Source organism: Nestor notabilis, unplaced genomic scaffold (assembly GCF_000696875.1).
Source record: "Nestor notabilis isolate BGI_N333 unplaced genomic scaffold, ASM69687v1 scaffold33576, whole genome shotgun sequence".
In the NCBI taxonomy this organism is placed as follows: Eukaryota; Metazoa; Chordata; class Aves; order Psittaciformes; family Psittacidae; genus Nestor; species Nestor notabilis.
Genome location: NW_009932962.1, coordinates 28,743 through 54,727, shown reverse-complemented (window position 1 = coordinate 54,727; position 25,985 = coordinate 28,743). Strand labels below are relative to the sequence as shown.

Genomic DNA, 25,985 nt, shown 5'->3' with positions numbered 1-25,985 from the left:
GGGGGCGTCGCTCTTTCCTAGGCCTCAATAGTTGGCAATCATTGGGTAGTGCTGAGTGAATGCATACTGTCTAGTCCAGCTACTGACACAGGCAGTCTGAAGTTCTCGACAACACACGGATAAAAATCTTTTTTTTGCTGCTCTACAAAAACTTACTTTTTCCAGTTTGCTACACCAGGTGTTAGTCCAAGTTAGAAAGACAGTAATGCCAAGGCATGGACACTTTTATACCTGAAACTTAACACTAGCTTTGGGACTGTTTCCAGCAAAACGTACATTCAAGCCTTACTATTTTCTAGTACCGCCTGATCTCCGAAGAGGCTTTTACCATCAGTACCAAAAGAGATCTTGAATTAGCTTTTCTAGATTTCATTATGCTCCTTCTCTGCAAACCGCACAACTGCAGTGTGCTGTTAGAAGGGATAGGAGATGCTGTAATTGCTGCTGCGGCCTTTGCTCAGAAATTGAAAAGCATGTCTTTCCAAAAGACTCCGAGAGAAAGAACAGAGATGCTAAACATACAAACTTTTTTCAAGTTTATAGTTAATACAAATAGTCCATCCAGCAATCCCCTATACGATTCTCTTGTTAAGGAATAACAGAAATTCTGTCAGGACAGAAGGCAGAATTGCCTATACCTGAACAACTCACATCCCCACTTACCCTTTTCCTTGTTGGTTCAATGTCAAATGATTGCTAGCTTCATTGTTCCAGGAAATTGGGTCCCTAATATCATCTTAGACATCCAGGCAAGCGGCAGTCATTGTGATTCATCTTGGGAGGATTCACTGAACGAGGTATGTTCCCTTTACTGCACACAGCCATAATGTGATGGAGGGAGGTGTCCCCTTGATAGGTGCTTCAGCCTCAGTAGTTCGTGCAGTCATGGAATGTGTGTTAGAAGTATCAAAAGGAAAAAAAAAATAAACCTGCTGGAATTAAGTTTGCTCTTGCAACCTTTTATAAACATTGCAAGAGCAACTTCTGGTTTTAGATATGTATAAAACTCAGCAGTTTATATACGTATATATATACACACACATAATTTTATATATTTATCAATATATAATTCTTATAGATATAAAAGAATCAGTGACAGAGCCAGATTATTGAACCTCATCATGCCTTAAGACCCAAAATAGTGTTAAACTCCCACTGTAATGTGTTGAGAGCTTTGAATGAAAGGTTCTAGATTGTGCAAAACATCGTTCCAGCAGGAAGAGCCTTGAACTGTAGAGTAGTAAGTGCTTAAAACTGTCATACTGGCTATTTATTTCCATCTTCCTCACAAATAAAACATATGTGATGTGTTTGATCTTTACATGAGCTGTACTATCAAAAGAATGCTACTACAATTAGGTTTCAAGATTTTGCACTTCATACAAGCGTGCATGTTAACAGCAACATACTGCCAAGACCCAGCATACCATTACTGATGTCTCAGACTATCACCATTGGATGCAAATTTTATTATTGTTAATTTTAATAGAACCTAGCAAATGTTATTTGGTGGTTGAGGCAGTTATTCCCGAAATTGATTCTTTCAGGAAAAGCCTCCTTCTGTCTTAAAGCAAGGTATTGCTTAGCATTAGTATGAGAAAGGAATAAGATTAGATTACTTGTACAAGTACTTGTACAAGAACCTGAAGGTTTATAGTGCAAAGAATTTTTCTATTTTGTAATGAAATATTTTCATTGTTTTAGGTTGCAAGACACCTTGCTTTTCTGAACAAAGAACTTGAAGTATGCCATCTCCAACATCATAGCAAATCCTGCAAATAGCTGGTAAAACACATTGACTACCTGAAGAACTTTGGGTCAGATTTTTATTTCTATGAAAAACGAACACCTTCTCCAGAGACTGCTCCTCTTGGATTCCTGCTTTGTGGGCATAAGCAGACAAATTCAAAGACAAAAAGTTGGGTGTGGCATTGGCTTATAAACATACAAACTAATAGCTGAATTTCTCCCCCGCCAGATAATACAGAAGTAATCACCTGCAATAATCAACCTGTTCAGTACGGTTCTGTTCACATAAGCGAGCAGTGCAGCACTGTATAGTGGTGCTGAAGCACAACGATTGGTGTGTAAAGCCCAGCATGTGAAGTACATGCCCTCTGTGCTCACAGCCTTGCCAGTCTAAGACCTCTCTTTCAAAACCACATTTTACATAAGGTAGTAAAACTTCCAAGTATTTGATTTAGAAGTCTCACTAGGGTCTTCTAAAACTAATTCCCATGCATAGTTGATGATGACTGTTGCCCTTCCTAGCTACACAGCAGCCATAGCGTACTCACCATATGGTGGGATCAGACAAACTGCAAAAAAGAAATGGGCTCTCAGGAACAGGAATCTTAGCAGAACTCTCATCTGAGTAGATTCAAAATCTTGCAGTTACCTTAACTAGCATGGTAATCTTAAAAAAAGGAGGTGCCACAGTCCTCTGGAAGACAAGATGAACACCCCAGAAGGAGATGCCAGAGCTTCTCCAGAGGATAAAACACAAAGAATGGCCCCTCTGAAGCAGCCTGATTCATAACTGAGCTGACCTCTGAGCAAGGCACCAAACTGCTGCACAGTATTTGTTAAGACGTATATTTGGGGCAGCTAATGGTACCACTAGTTAGTGAAAATACACTAGGAGGCCATAAGGTCCTCAAACCAAAACAGAGTTCCCCAGATCACCCCCGTGTCCAAAACATTGCACTAAGTCAAATGCTTATCCTTCCTTTTGTGTCACTATAGGTGCACTGTAGGTACACACAGTGCAGATCAAAACCTGTGAACAAGTGTGACATTCAGTAGAGTTGTTTCAGTTGCTTACTCTGAGCTAATGTATGCACACCTCACCTATCTACTTGGGTAGAAAAAGGAATCAGGGAAAGCAAATGCACTTTAATTCAGCAGGGGACGTGGCGGGGGAAGAGGGGGCATGAGAGAATCAATTGGAGATGCAGTCCTGAGTGTAGAATTGGACATATTTGCTGTATTTTATTGTTGTTCTTACTAATTTTGAGGATAATCAGAGCTGTTAGAGTTGAGAGAAGAGGTAAGCCATCACGACTTTATGTATTAGTCTTGTTTGCTTTTACCTATTTTAACGAATATAGGGCCACCCCTTTAGAGTACATTTTACAAATCTACAGCCTTTTTTAAATTAACTTCATGAACTGCCACAGGCTTTGGATTTCACAGGAGCTCTTAATGACCAGTAACCATAAGGGCAGCACCCAGGAAGTACCTATTCAGTTTCCTCACAGAAGTACATGCACTCTAACAGGACAGTTTTTTATGATGGGTTTACTTTTCTTCTCCACAGACTCTAAGAGGGCATCTATACCATACTTTCTCTTTTCCATCACCAATACAGATGCAAGACAATCAGGTATCTATCTATCTGCTTTATTTTTCAGGATGTTTGTTTTGTACACAGATGAAGTTTTAAAAGATAAATTGAAATTTTTTTAACACTTCGCTGAAACCAACATTTTCTAAATCAACATAAAAGCTTGGTTATTCTACTTCTGCACTTAACAGGTTGCATAGAGTAAATTGAAGGCACTGGAATAACAAGCTTTTTCTGCCACAAAACAATTTCCCTGAAAAGCTTCCATAGTATGAACAGGCTTTGCTGTTTTATATTCGAGGATAAGGCCTTCTCCCATTTCAGTTTTAATTTGTTTGGTATTGACAGCTTTACCAGCATTGCTAAAATTAGTACTTAGTCTTATAGTAGCTTTAGATGGAAGGTTAGGAATGACAGTTTTCAGGTCTATTGTTGATTCCTGCCCAAAATTGAGAACCATCATAAAGACTCTGTCTAACCCATCCAGTTCCCTCACGTACACAAAAACATCGCTGTCATTCCAGATGTAGCACATCCAGCCCCGATGGATGGGGAGCTCATTATTGCGAAGTGAAGTTAGCTCTCTGTACAAATTCAGGGTTGAGTTGGACCAGGTCTTCTGGATCTGCAACAGCCAGCATTAACAGGGTCATGTCTTCGCACTGAATGTAGGAAATGCTGCTTACCTCTCATACCCACCCAGTCTGCTGAGAGCACACCTATTAGAATTCCATTTTGACAATTACCTCTCTTCATATTTGCCTGCAGATCCCACTAAAAACTGATTTTTCACATGCCCTTCCTTGGTATTTGTGGAGTGGCAGAGACAGAGGCATGACAGAATTTCCCCAGCTCTAACACCATTCCTTCCTCCCACGGTGTCGTTCTAGTACCATTTATACAGGAGAAAGCCACAGCCATTCAAAGCTTGCTACTGAGCTTTTTTCATTGAGTCTTATCTACTGAAGCCACAGGTTGGTTTCGTGTTTTATATATTTCCTGACTTAGATTTATTTTTTTGTCTTCAATTCTGGTCAGTGCTGTAGAGCAGCAAAATCTGTTCAATTCACTGCCCTGCTTATGTTAAAAGATGGTCTATGTTAAGTTCTTGTTACAGGGCCAGTGTTTTACATGGTAACAGAAATGTAAAAAAAAACCAAACAAAAAACACAACAAAACCCAAAACAGATTCCAGTTTGATACTAAAATGGTTAAAAGAGTGTTAAAAAGCCAAACTGCCAGATCTACATCATAATTGCAGTTGCTCCACTTAATGTAAATGACATAGGCTCCTTGCTGCTGCAAGGATTTCCTTTTCTAGTAAAATTTGCGAGGATTCAGTGCTTTTTCTTCCCTTGAGTTTATTCTTAACTGTCAATTCTCACTAAGTAAAAGGAGTGGGAGCAAAATAGATATGTTAAGATATTTTTAGAGCATCAGTTTGTCAGGCAGGCAAATACCTACTTCAACATTGACACTTTGGTAGTCAGGGTTAACAGGTAACCAGGTACTGTTGCCCTCAGTAAAACCAGCATTATCTTTGCCATCCCACTGCATGGGGGATTTCTCTGGAAAGGTCACCTAGAAAATAAAGTGGTGATTAGTATATGTACCCCTTGAACAGCATGTTCTTACATCTTCCAAACGGTCACCATCTCAGTATTGCTTCCTTTAGTTTAAGTTAAAATTTAATAAGGAGGATGTAATCCTGCTCCAAATCTAATGGGTAAAATGTGGAATTCCCAAAGGACTCTACTAGGGTTGTCTCCCCTTGCAACAGATGGTTGGATAAAAGTTTGCTAATGACAGCTAGGATGTTCTGATGAATATCTAGCCATGCAGTGCGCAAATATACGGTAATGAGTCCTAAGAAGAGATAATGTTACAGTAACAATAAACTCAGAAATGCTCTTCAGTATCTGTTCTTTTGTAACCATCACACTTTTCACCTTAGAATTCTTCAGGCTTACATTTGCAAGGGGTACAATTTGGGCAGGATTGTTTGCGTTGGAAAGATAAAATTATTTCCAAGTGCAAAAACTTAACTGAAAACCAGCTTTTAGGTGATTAAAAAGTGTCATGTAAAAAGGCTGAAATTCTCATTTCGAAGAATTCAGAAAAATTCTGAAAAAGCTTCCTCATTGTTATTGAGGAGCTGCCAAAAGATCTGACACTTAAATTTAATGATATAAGAGGGCATAAAATATTTTGCACATAGTTTGAGTGTTTGTTTTCCGTGAAAACTGTTTTTCATACAAAGGGCACTTTTCAATACAATCTGTCAGAATAGCAGCTCAACAAAAGAAATTGTCACTTTGCTTTGTGACATTATAAATAACAGGTTCCTCCTTTTAGCGTGTTCTGAAAAGCAGGGAAAAGAATCCTAAGTTTTGAGCACTGGTAATATTCCCTTTCATCTTTACCTCTTTTAGCTTCTCCTGAAGTATTTAAAATGCTATGGCTAGAAACTATACCCTGAACAAATACTCTGTTCAAATACTCCCCTCCAGGTTGAGTGGGTTTGCACTGTTAGAAAGCAGAGAACCTCAGAGCAGCCACTAACAGAGGGTAAACCCTGAGGAGCTAAAGGCATGCCACTTTTCTGAAAAGTATCATTCTGTCGACAGTAAGCAAATACAGGAGATGGCTTGGCCTAGGTGCTTCTCAGAGAAAATGAGATTTCCTTTTAATCACAGAATCATCTCACATCAGGGCATGGTCTGCACTCCCACCCCTTCCTGAAGATGCCTTCTTTGGAGCTGGGTATACTGTAGAGGGCTCTGGCTTAGATGCCTTTGCAGTCTACAGGAAATGGCAACTGTAGCTACAGTCTCTCATGAACTCTGATTTCCTTTAAATAGCAGCCAGGAAATAATGGATTTTGACATAGCAATTAGGATACTTCTGTGGGAAGAAGGAGAAAGTGACTTTGTTCCTCTCATCTAGGATGACTGCGACACACCTCTCCTAACCACTAGCCCAGGCGTGGTATTGGTGCTTGCTGCTCTGGCAGAGAACAGAAATTGGGGACCATGACTGCAGTCTAGCAGTTCAGACACATCAGGGCCTTGGTTCTCAGTTCTGGCCTGGCCACGTGCTATGGGGAACACAGAAAACCATCCAAACAGTGATAAAGACTGGGTTTGGTTAATGAAAGTTGTGGTTTTGAGAGTTCTGTTACTCAGAACTCACCAACAAACAGGATCAGAGTTTATATGCTCTTTACTTACACTTTCTGATGCGATGTTCTCCATGCCTATTTCTTCACCATAGTAAGTTACTGGAGTACCAGGCAGGGTTAAAAGCAGCATGTTCATAACATTGACGTACTCCTTCCCAGTCCGAGATGAAAGCCGAGCAGCACTGGGGCTTCCGACCTGAAAGAAAACATCATTCTGTTAAACACAAATGACCACGCAGATGTGAAATGCGTTCACTAACTTTAACAAGGGGGTAGGCTTTTTCCCTTTTTCATTTTTTCTTTCTCCTCCAGGCAGCTGTGAGGACAATTATCTTTTTTATCTTGGTGCCATTACAAGCTTCTGGCCAAAGTAATTTAGCACACAGAAGCCCCGCCAGCAGCACAAGGGAGAAGTGAGGAGAGCTGACAAAAAACAGCTCTCCACAATTACAGTTCCCTCCAATTTCTGCCGTTTTCTCTGCTGTGTGAAGGTGGGGCTTGTTCTGAAAAGATCTCTTGAACAGCCCAGACGTGCTTCCCAGCAAGGTTTCAAGTTAACTGCCCTCAGCTGCCGGCTCTGTTCTTCCCTGGCCCTAGGAGGTTTCCAGAGTCCACCACACTGAGTCAGTTTATGGCCAAAGATAATTGTACTGATCCCATCCTCACTGGTGGTTTAAGCGAATGCCCCATTTTACATTGAGGGAGAGGCATGACCATAAATTCCCTTCTGTCACCCTTGCGCGGGGGGTGAACTTGCCAAAGGGCAAGGCTGGCACCAACAACTGTGACTACAGGAGCAGAGACTTTCACACAGGTATCTACTGTAGCTCAGCCATGGGCTTAGCCTGCTGCTGATCCCACTGAAATCAACTGCAGGGGAGGTTTCTATCACCATAAGAGGAACTATCACCCACAGGTTTCGGTTACCTACAGGAACAAGCTCTTCCTAATAAGAGTTGGTCTAGAACTCTTACCGCCCAGTTTGGCCATTTTCCTGCAGGCATGTTTTTCATCCACAAATCAACAGCTTCGAAAATACTGTTGCCAGACAGACTTTTCATGTTAATTAGGTTGAAATTGAAGGGAAAATCTGCTTCTTGGACAAAAGTTGTTCCATAATATATCATTGTTGCTTCCATGTCTTCCTTTTCATCACCATCAGAACCCATAAATCTACAAAGGAGTACACAAACACCTTTTTTGCCTCAATCCTGGTTTGCACAAAGCAGAAGGAAGCTAGGAATGGTGTTGGACATACATATAAAATAACATTGCATTAAGAATTACATTCCCCATCAAACAAACATTAATACAGAGAAAAAATATTTTGTAAAGCAGACAAGGAGAAATTCTTCTTGGAAACCTCTGGAGAAAATCTTCAAGAGTCAACACAAGGCTATAAGTATCTGACTGAAGCTTTACCTTTCTGAATCCACATCCACACACTCCATTCCAGCAATTTCCAAGCTTTCCTTTAGGGTAAAGGACCTGGAGATCCCCGAGGCTGAACATGAGCCAGTGATGTGCCCTTGCGGCAAAGTTGGCTAATGGTGTCCTGGGCTCCATTAGGAAGAGAGCTGTCAGCAGGTTAAGGGAGGGGAAGAGATAGTACAGCCTATGCACTGCTAGTTGCATTTGAGGAAAAAACCTTTTTATGGCATATTATGGTATTAAAAAACAAACAAAATAAAAGAACACCACCAACATTTTATTCCTAGCAAGAGGGTGACAAATATTAGAGAAAAATTCACTGGCTGTAATAATGATTACCTGTATCGGCCAGGTTCACTGCTGAACTGATTCATAGTGTGACGGAAGCTACGGATGATATCATGCATACCAACTTGTGTGGTCGTGTAGTCATGGTAGAGTTGGGAATAGGCCGTGATATTCTCCTTAAAGAAGGATATGATATTTCCCATTAGTTCACTAATACTTCAGCTTTCAGAAATTCTTTCCATCTTTTCCTGAGACAACGCACCAGTCCAGATACATTTGAATTGAAATGAGTTCAGTGTACCAGCACTGCCAGTGCAGAGCTGAACTGCACTTGGGAGCTCTAAAGATATGACAGCAGAGGGCTGATTAGTTTGGATCCCGTACTTCAAGAGGGAGGGCCCACTAACTGCAGCACTAACCAACTGAGCCCATCTGCAGCAGGCTCCCCAAAGACAACCAACCAACTATTAAAAACACAAGACTGGTCTTTTTATAATATAAATTGAAAAGCAGATTATTTTAAACAAAAAATTCAAGGCAACAATGTCAGAACAGAAAGACAAAGCGTATATGGACAATTCTCCTCCCACCCACAGTGCTCCAGCTTGCAGGTATCTCTCTGACATATACCTCATCTCATTTCTTGTACATGCTCCTTCTGCAGAGCGCCGAAGAACCACCCACCTTCCAAGTGGTGGCTGACTCAGTCTTCCTAAAGTCACAGTTAAAACCCAAAAGAGTAAAAACATAGACTCTCTTGCCCCATTAGCAAATACAAGAAAAAAGCAAAGATATAACATATAAGTTACTGGATTCTGGGACTTGTTCACTAGAGGCTCATCTCGGAGATGTGTTGCTTCCAGAAGAAATTTAACAGCGCTGAAACTAAATCCATCAATTCCTTTGCCGAGCCAAAATTTGATGATGTCCTAGACAAAGGTAAAAGTTGAAGAAGTCCAAGTGAGTCCACCCCATTCAAAACAGTATATACTTAAAAAGAAAACTAAACCTGTTTGGTGGTATTAATATGTAACAACTTGTTTTATAATTTGTACTTCAAATCTTACTAGAAGTCAAACTAAAGTCTAAATAAAGCATGTCTTGTTATTTCATCCCATATAAAGAAAAAAGACTGGTCTGTAACTTGTCCCATGGAGACCAAAGCCAGGGCATGCCTCACTGAAAGCCATTTCTAATCTCATCCATCAAAACAATTGGGCTTGTGCTAAGCACTGCTGTTGTTGAACACCCGTTATGGCTGCACACAGTTAGAACACATTGATTCAAATACGCAAGAATATGCTGTTCTGCACAAACCTTGTGCCATTAGTTTTCTTTTTATACAATTGGTGGCTCTTAAAACATTTGTTCTCTCTTACTTCACTGATGTGAAATTTTCATTTTATATTCAGGCTTATTTGCTGATTTTATAATGGAAATGGAAAATTATTATCCAAGTTACCTTCTATCAATTTCTAATTTCACTATCAGTAAAAATATATCCTACTTCAGTAGCTGTTATATTACAACAGTTTTAATTACTCTAGTTTTAACAAACAACTAAAGTTCAGTCCCTCTTGAGCTGTTTTTGTAAATGTTCTTTTAGATCAGATACTTTGCTATATCTGAGACAGACACTGTACTGCCTCTTTTTAAATGTATGACGTACACTTGTCTCAGTGGGCTGGAGTAGAACTAGTCCACGCTACAGCTTTACAGAGTTTTGTTTGGCAAATAAAGACCCCACCTTACCGAGCTGTCCTTTCTCACAGAGCCATTCTGAACACAGCAGCTCTTGTGGTGTCTGTCCAACACTGAATCCACCAAAAATTAACTCCTGCTTACATGAGTGCTTATCAAAGAGGCAACACCAGGTATCAGCAGTGTAAATATCAAGCACTGACATGGCACTCATTTATGCAAGAAAGCTACATGCTGGCTGCTAAATTTCATTGCTCTTGCACGCCCTGTGGGTAAACCAAAGACTTGAGACTCTCTGGAAGAGTCCATTTGCTTCCTGCTCAGTCCTCCTAACCTTCTGAAACAAGGCTTTGAATTAAAATAGTAGACAAAGATTACTCTTTAACATGCTGGAGCAATTAATGATGCTCATAAGCATTTACCAAATGTTGGTGTTACCAGGCCGAGCTTATTGGTTTTCATTTCATCTCTTTGCATAGGAAATGCAGCATTTATTTGCTACTGGAGCTTCAGTAATATATCAAGTACCATTAAAAAATAGTTGAGCCAGGAGCACTGAAAAGTATGTGCGATGTTAGGGGAAAAAGATGCAAGTGGCAAGACGTGGCGTGAGGAGAAGTATCAAGATGGAGACATTACTAGTGGAGTTCTCCAAGGATCACTCTCAGAAGCAGCCTCATTTCATGCCTTAGCTAAAAAGAATGACCAAACGTGTTTTGTTTCTTCGTGTACATGCAGTGCCTGATACGAGAGGAGTGGCCCAACACAGTTGAACTGGGAGTGAGAGGAGTGACCAACACAGTTGAACTGGGCAGCTATGAAGACTTCCACCAAAGAAAAGCACTAAAATTCTACAGTACAAAGTAGCAAACACTGAAGGACTAAATCAGAGCACTTGAAGTAGCTGCTGGGGTATAACTTTTAGGGGGAAAAATATATATTAAAAAATAATTAAAAGCAGCAATTATCAGACTCCCCACGTTCAGGCCCCCTGCCCCATATTTTAAGGAACTCTATATTGTTTGCTGGGAGATGTGATGCAGAGGGACATGAGGTTTGATCAAAGCACCACCACCCTGCCTTGGTGAGGCGCTGTTGCTGTGATTGCTGTCCGTCTGTCACCACTGTAAAGTCATCAGAGGCGCAGACAAACCAAAACTCGCTATCTCCCTGTTACCCACAAGCCCAGGAATTCCTTGTAATTCAAATCAGTATTGTCTTGCTTTGCTGAAAATGCAAACATCTCTTACCCACATTTAACTGGCTAATTCACAGCTCCTTGTGTCAACAGAGATAAAAACTTCTCTCCACTTGAGTGACTTAGCTCTGTCTCAGCACAGGCTTCAGTGAGAGAGTCGCTCTACCTTACACCTCAATCATTCCACTAAGGAAGTTGTTCTTGATACAACATCCAAACCCATGCACTAAGTGCCTTCATCCTTGGCTTTTGATGAAGACTAGAGCTGAAAGCAGTTAATCGCTTCCAGGGAGCACTCATGTTGGATTATCTAGGTGATAGCATCAACTTCAAAGCAAGTAACAGCAATCCTGGGGGACAGATGGGGAAGTACCTATACTACTGCAAGGTTCTGCCCAGACATCTTTTCTGTTCAATTTGTTCAATTCTGGCCATCCACAGCTGAGGAAAACCTCAGGCTGGAAGCCCTGCAAGGAGAAACTGGTGGCTAAACAAAGGATGGAGAGTTTCCCACGTCAGGGGAGATTGGAAAATCCCAGCCCATTTAAGCTATTGTAACAAAAGCTTGAGAGGGATGTTGTCACAGATGAAAAACAAATAAGCATAAACAAGGGTGGGAACAGCTACTTCAGCTGAAGGACAGGTTTGATCTATAGAGGGCCAAGTATCAGCAGTTTGCAAATAATGTTAGGCTGAAAAGCAGGGGCCTCCTGAAGCATCAAAGCAATTTTAAGATAGCCTTTAGAAGAGAATGGGAAAGGGAGCTCCTTTTAAAGAGCAATATCCTGTTCCAAAAACCCATCAAGATCTTGCCAGGCGCTTGAGAGCAGGGGATGTACGAGAGCAAAAAATGCCATAGTTGTACCTTTGTAAAATCCAGAGGGCTCTAACACCACCCAGTGCCAATGCTTCCACTCAAGGACAAGTTTAGTGGGATTTTTTTTTTTTGGGGGGGGGGAGGCTTGTTTGTTTGCTTTTAAATTAGAAGACTTAAAGCAAAGTAGCTCCACACTGGAAGCATTACAGCACAAAGCTTGAATTTTGCCTATAAACGTCATGTTTGCCTAGACATGTTTTTGTATCAATCATTTACATATGCTGCAATCCTTGACTTCCAGCTATATTTGTGCTACAGAATTTATAATCATCAGAGAAATGAAGTGCAGAAATAGCTGCTTTGCTGTTGGTACAGCAGCAGGTTTCGTACTTACATGGATTTCTTGTTGGACATCGAGGTTGTGAAAGTTTAAGTCTGGCTGTTCTTTCCCAAACTGATGAAAATAACACTGCTTTCTCACATCGTCAAACTGCCAGCTGGAATCCCCATAGACACTCACCTGCTCATGTAAGGGAGAAGGATAATAAGAACTCCCAATTAACAAATGTAATTCTATGCATACTTTAAGCTGTGGTGCACAACAAGCATGTAATAAAGCACAAAATGCCTCATCAATGTACTAGATTTTGAGTAAATTTCATACTTTTGTTCTACATTTCCTTCTCCCACTAGTTGCTCTCCCTTTAGCTGTGTTTTGTCACATGTATTTGCTGTTCTGTTTCATTCTTTTTTTTCTTCAAGTAGACTTTCACCATCATTTCAGAGGAGCTGAGAGGAGGTTTCTAGACCACCCGGTCACAGAAGGGGACACGTGTAAATGACTTGTGCACAACTATCCTTTTTGTGTTTAATGAGTGAAGGTTTAACACTGAGGTGAAGAAACAAAAGTCATTTGTTAAGTCCAAAGTAGCAACTCCTCACCCTGAGCTGATTTAAATCTGCACTTGCTCATTTAGTGACATCAGTTTGTACTTCTCGCAGGCATTTGTAACCCAGTGTACACTGGGACAATTCTGTTACAGGTGGCTTTGTGACGTGGCAGCCTGCATCCAGCTTGGGATTTGCATGTGTGGTCCGATGCTTACCCAGTTGTTTGGGGGAGTGACTGAACCCGCAGCATGCCCACAGTCCTGCCAGATGTAGTAGTCCGTGTACTTGCCCGTGCGATTGCGACTCAGCTGGAACCACTGGTGTTTGTCACTGGTGTGGTTTGGTATTAAATCCATTATCACTTTTAGCCCTTAAAAGTCAAACCACAAACCAAATTACATGTAGCCTTTCCAGACAAAGTTCACCTTTTTTTTTTTTTTTTTTTTCTGTTTTAATGCAGTATCAGAAGTGATTTGGCTCCTTCCATCCCAGAGGTCTGGCAAAAGAGAGGCAAAACCTCCCCAAAAACCCCAGACTACCAACACAGACTAACTGGAGTCTGCAGGTAGCTGCAACACATCTGGCTGGTACTGTTCCTCCAACCCGTTGCTGGGGAGGGAAAGAAGAGAGAAGAAAAGAATCAGGTTTCTGCTGTTATGGACCACTTCCACCAACTCTGGCTTCAATATCTGTCTCACACACCTCCTAGATGGGAAAGACACTTCACCATTCTAGCATCAGTGAAGACACGTTCTTCCTCGCCCTTTCTTAAGACTAGACAGTTTTTGAAAGCCCAGATATTTTGGGGTCTGGTGAACTATTTTCCATTCACCCTACAGCTGTAAGGGGAGACACCTTGGGAGCAAACCATTTGGCCTAAGGCATAAATGCACCAACCAACGATGCAGTCACAGGAAGGAAACATATGTTCCCTCCCAGGCCTGTAATTGTTTTCCTGTCTGCTTCAGAAAGCAGCCATCAGTGACAAAATTCAGTCAAAACCAACTGCACCTCAGCTCAGGTGATGGATGCTCACACCATACACAGCAGGGAGCACAGACAGCACGTCAGCCCACCACCCATGAACACCCTCAGCGGGGAGCGTGCCTTGCAGAGGACAGGGCAGCCTGATGGTGCTGTTGTAGCTCCCTGCACCTTCTCCCAGCACTACCGCAATGCCCACGGGTGTGAAATGGCAATGGCAGAGCCTGCGTTGCTGTGGAGGTGATGCAGACCTATCACCGGCATCTCCATCTGCCTCTGCCCAACACCACCATGGCGGAATTGCCAGATATGTGAATTGAAATCTCAGATCATAACCCAGCGCTGCGAGTTGTGCCTGTGTAGTTTGAATAAATGTCTTAATAGAGTTATTTTGCTCAGAGTTGCAGCTTACCTCTGTCATGTATGGCTGAAAGCAGGTTCTCAAAATCACTCATTGATCCAAACATGGGATCAATATCATAGAAGTCTTCAGCACCATATCCAAGGTCTTTTAAGGGGGATTTATAGAAAGAGGTGATCCAGATAGTTTTTATATTCAAATATGTAATATGATCCAGTTTTTCTTGGATACCTGTTTAAATGGAAAGAGCAGTTTCTGTTTAGAAAAGACAAAATATTTTTGTTGAAATAAGTTTGCTCTGGGCCCTCAGTCAAAGAGGGTACACAGGTCCCTTGGATGCATTCCCTGCTTTCACCAATCTCAGGCACCAGGGCATCATGATGTTTCTTCAGGGATAGCATTAGACCACAGAATGGAAACTATTCAAAGCCACTTTTACAAAGAAGGTAAAGCAGGAATTAAAGAAACATTGGATCAAACCAAATCTCTATTCTGTATCATAAAAATATTTACAATTTAATTTAATAGTTTACTCTCACTTCTGAAAACAAGCTCCTGTATTTTGTTAAAATGTAGCAAGAGCATTGCTTTCCCATTTCAAGGAACATCCATTAATCTTCAAATCACCTGAAGAGAAGCACAATGTTAGTGCAAAGATCCCAGATGTTTTCCCTGCCTTGGGAAAAGTCTCTTATGGAGTTTTTCTGTTGCTTGGTGTAATGACACCTCACTCTGGCCTCCCCTAGTATTTTTAAACCCAAATCTTTCCTGTCTTCCTGACACATTACTACTAGCACACAACTACAGAAACAGTTTCTTCTCTTCACTCACCAGCAGAATACATATAAAGCTAGTGCTTCGTGTTTACAAATTGTCCATTATAGTGCTGAGCCTTGTCTTTCTTAGTCTCAGCTAAGCTACTGGTAAGTGGTATTGCCTCCTGGGATGGGGTACACCTTCTCAAGACATTAAGAGCTCAAAAGCATTTAGGCCATGAATAAGAAGTAACAATTCTTTTGCTCCTCTTTGTCAGCGTTGCCAACCCAACACTGCAAAGTGCTCAGCACCACCCGTCCTCCTGACTGACCTCAGTTTTGTAGAGATACTTTACTCTGATGGCAGTGGTGCTGCTTCTCGCCCTCAGCTCCACCTCTAAACATGCAAACTCCAGGCTTAGACTTAGAAACTTGAGCAAGCAACTCCTAGATTTATTCAGGACAGTGAGACTTGCCATTAATGATTATTCAGACACTTTTGTTCCCTTCTCCATCAGGGTGGCTTTCTCTATTGGTCTGTGTGGTGATTTGTTATTCTTAAATATATCTATATGTATGTATGTGTGCGCACACGCACACACACACACACACATATATACACACACAGACAACTGCTACACAGCTTTGCACATAACAAGAATGGAAATTCACCCACCTTTCAGATCCCCGTTCCCATCCATGTTGCTGTCCTTGAAGGAACGAGGATAGATCTGATAAATAGGACCAGCCTGCCACCAGCCGAGGCACTTTGGAGAGAGAGCAATAATGGCAATCGTGGCACACACAAGCAGGACAGCAGTGGCAATTATGAGCCAGAAGAGAATCTCCCTGGTGACTCTGTACCGGGCTTGGCTGGAGAACTTCAGCAAGACTTCCTTCGGCATCCCTGCATAGGGCTTCAGCACCGGCTCCTCCATAGCTGCTGGGTCTGCATCAACAACACATGCTTTTGGCATTTCTTCGTGGGTACTGGGGTTGGTCTCCTTGTTATCAAAAGCCTCATTTTGAACAAATCCGTTGTTCTCCACACCTCCCTTCTCACTCAGCTCCATAGGTAAGCTCTTAGCTTCCTCCTCAACCATTTACTTCACAGGTCTTTTCCTAGAGACACTGGCCACGGCACAGGAGCATTCCCAACACACCTTTGTTCAGTGAAATGAGAAGCAGCATAATTAGCGCCTGGGTTTATCATCAATCCTGACCAAGTGGTCAAAGTTCAAAAAGAGACAAGAAGGGCAAAGTGCTCCCGCTCTTCTGCATAATAGGCATCTTCAGCGACATAATAACATACTACAAGAACTTGCAGTCTTCCAGGGAGGTAAGCCTATTGCTCTGCCAGCCAAGCAATGTTAGCTTTACTATTGCTCTCTACAGCACACCAAACTTCCTTTGGCCAGTAGGAGAAAATGGTGGGGTTTTTTCACCAGTAGAAGATCTAATGAATATGCAGCTTTCCAGACTGGTCATGGTCTTCTCTGCCTAAAGCAGTCTGAGCATTAATGAGTAATTTAAACAGGGACATCAAGAGAATGAGGTGTAGACAACTTGTGGCCCAAAACAAACAAAACAGACTAAGGGAAGACACAAAGGCCGGTTGCACTTTGTTTCTCACACCTTAGAAAAACAACCCCCCCCAAACAAACCCAACCCAGCCCACCCACAAGCCTTAAGCAGTAACAAGGGTAATGCACATACCAACCCTGCCATTCACAGCATATCACGGGCTGCTACACCCAGAGCTGTCCCGGGGTCAGGACAGGGTAGCTCTGCACAGGAAGGAGTAAGACTCAGGAGAGAAAAACAAACCCCACTGCCCACTATTATTATTATTTCTAATGATTTGTTTGAAGGAAAGCAGCCTTTCCCTTCTCCTTTCCTAGTACTCCAGCCAGGAAAAAAACATTGCCCAAAGTCTACAAAAGCACATACAGATTTACACACCAGTGTGCCCTCAGCCCCAGCTGCCCTGAAGCCAGTGAGCCTGCATCCATCAACAGAACCCCTCCAGTGCCCCCTGCCCAGGAACACCATAGGAAGCACAACGAAATATATATTTGCCAAAGAGCTGCCTTATCACACATAAAAGCAAACACCTGCCCACAACCTTAGGGTCAGGGTCCCAGGGAAACTCCCATGGACAACTGCACTGGAGAACAGGTTGGGTTTGGGTTTGGCCTCAAGGAAGTATTTATGATGTTTGCCTCAAACCATGAAATAAGTTTACAAACTAATGACTGAAAAAAGTTCAGCATGCAATAGTCAAAAGAGTAAAAAATGTGTTATTTCTGACAAGCTGAGCTACGAAGAGCTCTTTTTCTCTGACAGATTGAATCCTTTTCTTCCCCTTCCTCATTGCAGTGCCTGGCAGCAACCTCAGCCTGTGCAGAGTCAGGCCATGTCCGGAGCACCTGGGATAACAGCAGTGGTTCCAGTGCCTGTAAGTCAGTATTGTGGGAAATTCAGAAGTGGGAAATTATCAGAAACAGTCTCCCATGTAATGACTCTACAGTCTTAATATCATCATATCAATAAGTTGTAAAAGCATCCAGGCAGGAACGGTACACTCAGGTCAGAAGCTTGTATTCGGTACAAAGGCAACTGTAACCCCCAGTTCAATTGTTTAATTTCAGTGATTTCATTTCCAATTAAGATAGGAAATGTGCAAATACAGAAGATTTTTAGACTGCAACATGTAGAACTTGAGGCCTCAGTACTCCCACCTCGCTTCTTCCCCTAGACTCAGAGGTTTAAATGTGCCCACAAGTTCCCAACAACTACTCAAAGGCTCCTTCAAGCATCCAAGCACAGCAGAATGTGAGAGCAAAGGATGACCACAACACTGCTGCCTGCCATGAAAGTCTGGGAACTGACTCAGCACCCTCAGCTCGGGGATTTGCAAGTTGTTGGGTTGTGTTTGTTTGGGGTGTTTTTGATCGTTTGTCCCATTGTTGTCCCCTCTTTTTTTCCCCCTAGACCATAAGCATGTTTCTAAATTGCGAGGCTGCCCCAATACAGAATCAGAGTTGAGAAAACAGATCTATGTATGTAAATACGTATTCTGTGCCTTTGTTTCTGTACTTACATACACAGAGCCCCCAGCAATATGTAAGCCCTCCTTACTCACCACAAGAACAAAGCCAAATCTCTCAGATCCTGATACTGTCAAAACCAATGCCCATAAGATAAGGCTCAGCTCCTGCTGTGATATTTACAGAGGGGTAAGTAGTATGTAAAAAAAAAAAGTTGAAGACAGACGTTCATTGAAAAAGCCAACTAGGAGTAACACGGACAAGCAGGTTGTACGTTGCTTACCCAAGCAGCTTCCTACCAGGCTAATGGGAACAACCTCCCTGCATTTGTAGAAAACACAAAGGATGTTTTCATGCTAGAAGACAACTACATGACAAAACAGCAAAGTGTTAACAGTGGCATCTCAAACAGATTTTAGTGCTGCTTTCTCCTCTCTCCATTCCTCTCTCATGTCACCCCTGATGCATGAGCCCACAGAGGCAAGGCTGTCGGCTTGTGTGGTACCACATCATGACCGCATTATGCAGCACTTGTCACAAGTCACTGTTAACATCTTTTTTGAAGAATGCAGCTTGAATTTGAGGATCTTCATGTTCACCATCCCGCAGCATGTGTATACAATCAGAGAAAGTAGGTGTTTGGGCACTTAGACATTCAAGAGGCAGATCAGCACTTCTTCAAGTCCCAGAAAGCACCTCTGGTACATCACTGGGCCACATATATGCAATTTATCATAACAAATAGCTGCTCCATAGGCAATACTACATGATTATGACTAAAGTTGCAGTCTTGTGTCTAATTCACCAGCATTTAGTGTTAATTTAATCAACTCTTATCCCTGAGTGTTCCTGCCCTGCATTGTTCCCTGCCTCAAGCCAGGTGAAGTATTTCAGCAGCTGCACAGTAAACCAGATTGGGAAACAGATTTGGCTGAAAAAAAATGATTTCCTTCTTCGGACCACTCTATTCCTAATCTTCCTGACCCTCATGAGACCACACGAATGCTTCAGCCAGCCCAGCACAGGGAGAAGGAGGAGGGCAGGCAGGGAGAGGAGTCAGGACACAAAGCACAACCACTGAGCAATGCTTCTGTCAAATCATCGCCTCATGTTACACATTCAATTTGTGTTTGCTGTCTGTCCCCTAAAGAAAGTCCTATCACTTCACTCTGGGAGCAGAAAGCAGGTAAGTCTCACACACACAAACACGGCTGGAATCAAAGACAGGGGAAGAGCTTATTCTGTTAGCAGCTTACCCCCAATCACATGTGAAATCTGCAGAGGACCAGGGACCTAACCCCATGTCACCAAAGTACTATATTACTACTGACCAAAACACTGTTGAAACTCCGGCTCTGAGTGAGTATTTCAGCCCCCCTCTTTTCTTTAAGCCAGTAACCTTAATGGTCATAATTGCCTGCATGGACATGTACACATTTAAAGATACAGGGAGGTTGTCCTTTATGTGCTTACTTCTTGCAAGTGGTAAAAGCCAATTTAGTATTTCAGTAGTCAAAGCTGCCGCTGCTCACTGTACATGCCATGTGGAACCCATGACTTTCCCCACATTCTAACATCTTGCAGGAGCACAAGGGCCAATGCTGGCTCTGCAAACCCCACTGTGTGAGAACCCTGTCTTCAAAGGAGCCCCTCTTGTCCTAATGTAAGCCCCAAGTAATGTTGAAGGTTTACTTATACCTTAAGTAGGACAGATCGTGTCTTAATTGCCAAGTGCGTGGCTGAAAAGAGGAGGATTATACTGCTGTGGTAGATAAACAAAACATGCAGGAGCCAGAGACCACGTATAGATGAATCCCTGTGTGCTACCTCAACCTTCTTTCAGCAGCTACAGGGCACGCAAAGATACAGGGACACACTCTATTTTAAGGTTAAAAGAGAACATAAGCCACCTGGGAAACTACCAAGTAGCTGTCTTGGTGAATATACCATTTTCAGAGTCTGTGCTTACAGCCAGATTTCAATCGTATTCCAGATCAGCTTCACCTTGCTATGTATAAGACCTGAAGCACAAGCAGGTGCCAGCAGAGCATAGGTGTGCTTAGGCCAGATATCTGGACCTTGAATACTAAAATTTTTCAGGAAACCTGTATTGAAATTACAGCAAAGGAGCTTAAAATAGGTCTGGATGATCAACTGATGTCTGGAGAACAAGCCCAAGAATCTGGTACCTCCTCCTCAATTTATTTAAAAAAAAAGCCACACAGGTATTTTCTTATTACAGACCTACTTTTATGTTTCCTCTCCTCATCTTGAGGAGTTGCTCACCTTAAAATTACTTGATAAAGGAAAATTGTAAACTTCATCTTAAGAGAGGCAGATCACCAGCAATTCCCACTGAGCTTTAACTTTTGCCTTTTAAAATGCATTCTACGTATGCAGGCATTATGCTTCTGGCTTGTTCTCAAGCAATTCTGAAATGGTTCCCTCCTGGGCAATTCTGTAGTTTAGCAGGAGTAACTAGCCAATGGCACTAGCAGAATCCACTGAAAACCATTAAATAGTAAAGAAAATACTTCATATTCTGAGCCAGTTACTCTGTTTACCTCAGGGTTAGATAGGAAAACAAAACCAACCTGCATGTGGGCAGTAATAGCGGCTATCTCCACACAGATTGCCATGGTTATTTCTATAAGATGGAGGGGTTAATTTCCACAAGTATTCCTTATACATAATTATTTAGATGCACTGGCTAAGTAGTCTGCTGTTTGATGCTATACAAATGCCAAGTAGCTCGCCAGTTACTACTATACATATTACACCAAAAACCTTACAGAGGGGTGATTAAGCGCCCTAACGTGCCAAGTGTAGGAAGATGCTTATTGTTAAAAAGTTCTCTCGCTTAATGCTTTTTCATTAAATGGTTTGTTACCACTGAACAGGTCTGACATAATGCACTTTAACTATAACCTCATGATTTACAGAATCAGAGCCAGCTTCACACCCATGCAAAGAGGCAAACACTGAGGTTGTCAGTTTTTCTTCAGTGGCTCCCACAAGGCTGATGGATAAGCTGACCTTTAAAGCTATGTTTCATTCAGCACTAGAAGTCCTCCCTCGATGAGGAGGGCAACTGTCAAGAGAGAGATGGTCTCGAGGAACAAGCTTCTGGTGCCGTATCTTTTCCCCTGGGCATCCTTGAGTATGTGTGGGGTTTCTGCCATCAGCCTTCAGCCTGAAGTCCTGGGGGGTTGCAAAATGTAATTGCGTGAGACGTTGTGATGTGGTTTGGTGGGGTTTTTTTGTTATTTTTAAATGCTTTTAGTCCACTAATGGACTACGTGATTAAAGGTTAATGGCATTATAAATGCTGCAATTAGCTACTGCTCAGCTCATGTGACGTCTCAGGGGTAGGTTTTGGGGGAAGGAGGCACCTGGCCCCTGCCCCCCATGGGTGATCAGCATGGCTGGCTTCTCCCACTATTTTTAATGAAAATGATTATCCTCTAATTCTTGCTGTTATCATAGCTGCAAGAACAGGAGCATGCCAGGTTGACACCTTCTGGATGCCATCCCATACAGGGTCAAACACAATATGGTCACACATCCATAGAAAAACTTAAAGTAAGCTTATTGCCTCTCCAGAAGGAAACTCCCTCACATACCTGCACCCTTGTCAATTTAACAGTTATCACTCCTCCCTTTACAGCATTTGTCCGTCACACTTCTGTCCTAGAGGATGATGTCTTGCAAAGAATTTTTTTTCCAGCATAATCCTTAAGACCTTCCCAGTGAAAGCCCCAAGCCTCGAGTTTATGCTTGATGAGCTGGGGATGTTCAGCATACTAGTAAACCCTGAAAGACTGATGCTGAAGTTTTGATAGCTTTAAACTCAAGAGTGACTTGGTGTCCTGAAATATGCAATACAACACAGCCAGACAGCCCAACAGGAAGCCAAGCAGAAGCTCCAAAATAAGATGGCATTGCATTGCACCACCACCACATCCATCCTCTGGGTTATCAAAACCACCATACCCCATAGCAAGAGGTACATCCATCCTTGCTAGAACTTCTATCTGCCAACAATCTACATTCACTGAACAGTAACGGAAGAGCCAGGTTTGGTCTGTTGAGTGCTAAGCACTTCCTCATGTGGAAGGATGAAAAAAGTTTCAGGGAGGAGCTGTCAGGCAAGGAATGCTGCATTCTGCCTCCGACCCTACAGGTCTGACACTACATGATCACACTACTGCCATAACTACACAAGCTGTGCTACTTTTCCCAGTGCCTGTTTCCCCACCTGCAGGAATTACACATGTAGTACCACAGAGTTACATAAAGCACTCCACTCAGCCTCACCAGAGCTTAGAATACCGAGTTTACTCCTTCCCTGTCTCTATCAGTGCATCTGGTAGGCCTTCCTGCAACTGATTTGCTTTTTCACAGATATCAGATTGGTGGCAAGCACTTACTGATCAAACCTACTCTGCTTGTGCTCCCCTGAAATAACTTCCTGTTGAAAGAGCTCAGTTCAGGATCAGAAATCTCCAGTCTTTGTACAGAAAGTCTCACTCTGTAGTACTGAATTCCATCCCAAGGCTTTTACAATGGTTCTTTGAGACCAACAGTTCATTGATTTCACATCAGGCCACAGTCCAGCAACAGGAATGTGAGTGAGCAAGTGTGTAAAGTCAAAGTGAACACTGGGAGTGAAAACAAGTATACATTTCTGTAAAAACACCCAAACCAAACCCCTAAACCAACAGAAGACCAATCCTCCAATTCAGGTGGACTGACCTAGTGTTCTGCACAGCAAAAGCTGGTGCATGCAAATGTCTATATTCAAGGAAGGGCTTCTCTGGTCAGCACAAACTAGATCTCTGCATCAAGAAAACGTTCACAACTCTAAGAAGCCATTTCGAAAAATAAACGTACCATTGAGTGTGGACATAGGGAGCAGAACTTAATCTTAAATATCATACTCCCCTGAACACACAAAGATTGAAACTGAAGACAGTCCCTACTTCCTGAAAGCTAGAAAAACTGCTAGAAAACTAATTCTAAGTACTAATCTCTAAACATCACCTAAACCAAGTTTTGTTTTAGAATCGACTGGCATTCAAGGACCCAGTGATCAGAGTGAAAGTATTGCTTGATGAAAGGTGAAAAAAGCATCGCCCGCAGCAAATACCACCCTTTCCATTTGAACTTAATGAATTCACTGAATTGTGTGGGCTCTTCTGGTGCCATCTCTCACATTATGTATCTGCATATAACAGTTCCAGGCACCTAGATTGTTTATACTAGAGAGCCAGAGAACGTAATCCTACATTCAGCAAGTAGTGCCCTTAAATCCCTCCATCTCTGAAACTCAAATAGTGAGGTGACAACTATCACACATACCCATTCCCCCCCACTAGAGAATAATTAAAGCAAGCATCTGCCCTTCATTATATGAGGCACTCTCTCACAGTTCTCATGCTTGCAGCATTGACAGGCTGCCTAAGAGTCTGTAGGACCAAGTACAGTGGGACTCTAATCCACTTGGAGCAAAACCAGTTGGAACAAAACCAGGTATGTGGGGGAACATGACCTTTCAGATGTAAAAAGAGCAAAGCACAGCAGCATTGATTAAGCATGTAACAAAGGGAAAGACGGAAATAAGAGATGACCTCAAGCACTGAGCTAAACGCGAAAAGGAGGCACAGTCATGCTAGAATGCCAAAGCTATTTGTCTTTTGATCAACAAAAAAGCAGCTAGGTAGAAATAGAAGACGGTACAAGCGAAGTGTAGCTAAGCCAGATCTGTACAGTGACAACCCAAATAAACGTAAGCAGGACAAGATCAGACTGGTGCACAGAGAAAGGGGTTACAAAGACACGTTAGACCCCAGAGGTAGTTTCAACTGCACAAGCTGCATACTTACCTGGATTATACTGCAAAGGTTCGTGACATCCGTACTTTCTCATGGGAATGCCAAATTGCCCTCATTTCCAAGAGCATCCCATGCAGTTGCTCACCTGCGCAAGTACAGCTACATCCCTTTGACTAAAGATTTTATCTTAGAGCTAAAACACAGCTATGAAGAGCTAAAAGCAACATGCCTTCAGTAGACAATCCTGAAATGTACAATTTGCTTTTCAGCCCAACAAAACCCGCATTAGTTGATGGATTTAAAACTAGTTGGCACTGTGACTTTTCTGCCAGAGTAGACCTTACGTGTGATGTAATTTTTAGTGATTTTTGCTTCATCTTCCAGAAGTAACAATTGCCCACTAAAGCTTGCTTCAATGCTGTAACTGATCTCGGGTGCCTATTGATTTTGATTTCCACTATGAACCTTTAAAGTGCCAAAGAAAAAATGACTGCTTTCTGGGGCTAATTTTACTTTCTGTGGAAGATTAAAGCCAGTGATTGTGGCTGACAGTGTAATAAAGCTCACAGATGAAGTGGCCGACTTAACTCATGACACCAAGAAGCTACCTAGCCATTAATATCTAACCTATTATGTGTTAAAAGAATTGACATCTTCCCTATTTTGAGTGTACAGGTTTTTTGTTTGGTTGTTGTCTGTTTTGTTGGGTCTTTCTCACTCCTTCATGAAAAGCATGGATATTTTGGCCAAATCCTGCAGAGGTTTGCATGCAGGCTCAAATAAGTACATGAAGATCCAGTCTGTTAACAGGTTCATTGTAATTAACCCCTCATATGAGCCTTTTGAGAAGGTCAGAATGACACCACTTACATTTACATCCATTTCTTTATTGCCTATTCCATTTAACAAGGACCAGTTAAAATAAATCTGTATTTTGCTCAAGATCATCAGGGAACAGGTTTGACAGCTGACACGGACTACTTTGTCTCTGCTACAGGAGATGTCATTAAAAAAAAAAAAGAAAAAAAGAGGAGAATCAAGCTGAATTTGACATGTCAGAAAGATGTGAGGTGGAAGAAACACTCCCCACTCCTGATGATCCACAGAGTATCTTTATGTTAGCTACTGGGTGGCAATGTAAGCAAGAGAACATAATTTTAAAACTAATGTTAAAATTGACAAGTTAGAGCAAATACATGAACAAATTATATCAAGAATTCAGACTTCTCACCCTAAGAATACGTCATCAAGCATAAGGTTTTTCTCCAGCTGCTGAAATGTGAACAGTAATTTGATTAAAAAACGTTATTAGAATTTGCAATCTAGTGGGTGCATAAAAGGAACGCAGTACTAATTTACAGGAAAAAAAGATGTCTTGATTTACATTTTGTTGTAGCTGTGCAAGCTTTGGTCCTTCTCTTTGAAAAAACCCTATGTGCATGTTTCACTTCTATATAATAGAAACATAAACCCTTCTATTTCACGGAGACTACCAACATGATGTGAAAAACCTACACAAGTAAGTGTTCATAGGGGTGGAGCCTATGGAGCACAGGAAATCTTACCAGTGGAGCAAGGTATTAAGATTACAGTTCATGAGGAAAGCATGCAGGTGTTACGCTGTACAAGCAGATCGAAGAAAAAAGCTCAAACAACTTACAGACTTACAGACCCAAAAAATCTACAGGTTGTTCATAAATACACCCATTCCACAGTAACACTAAGTATTCAGACAGGTTATGCAGTATCAGTAACATGGTGGATTTTGTTCTCCTCTCCTACTCAGCCAAACAACTTCATTAATCACTGAATCACTAGGGTTGGAAAAGATCTCCAGAGATCATCTAGCTGAATCCCTGAGTTACAAAAACTCAAGCCAGTAAAAATCTTAACATGAGAACATTAATGTTGGAGAACTTTCGATCCAAAACACTGTACAAAAGTAAAACTTTATAGGTCTACCCTCAGATTTATTAAAAATTCAAGTTTAATGTGAATTTAAATGAATGCTCTCCTATAGTTGGAGTAAGACTCGCTCCAGCTGAACTTGGGCTGGATTTGCCCCAGGAGCTCCAAATGTTGTTTGTACTATTCTGTCTCCCACAGAGAAGCCCACTTTGAGACTTCTGGCTTATTGTGACAAAAAGC

General features: G+C 41.9%; 1 protein-coding gene across 1 annotated transcript; it reads right to left on the bottom strand.

The window, feature by feature from the left end:
• Positions 1–3,530: 3,530 nt before the first annotated feature.
• On the bottom strand, positions 3,531–16,056 carry SLC3A1 (solute carrier family 3 (amino acid transporter heavy chain), member 1). Its single transcript, XM_010016643.1, has 10 exons — positions 15,630–16,056; positions 14,250–14,429; positions 13,069–13,223; positions 12,357–12,482; positions 9,056–9,175; positions 8,298–8,422; positions 7,502–7,700; positions 6,547–6,723; positions 4,811–4,927; positions 3,531–3,971 (listed from the first exon to the last, which is right to left on the bottom strand). Exons 1-10 carry the CDS (start codon positions 16,054–16,056, stop codon positions 3,531–3,533), a joined length of 2,067 nt encoding a protein of 688 aa, XP_010014945.1.
• Positions 16,057–25,985: the final 9,929 nt, after the last annotated feature.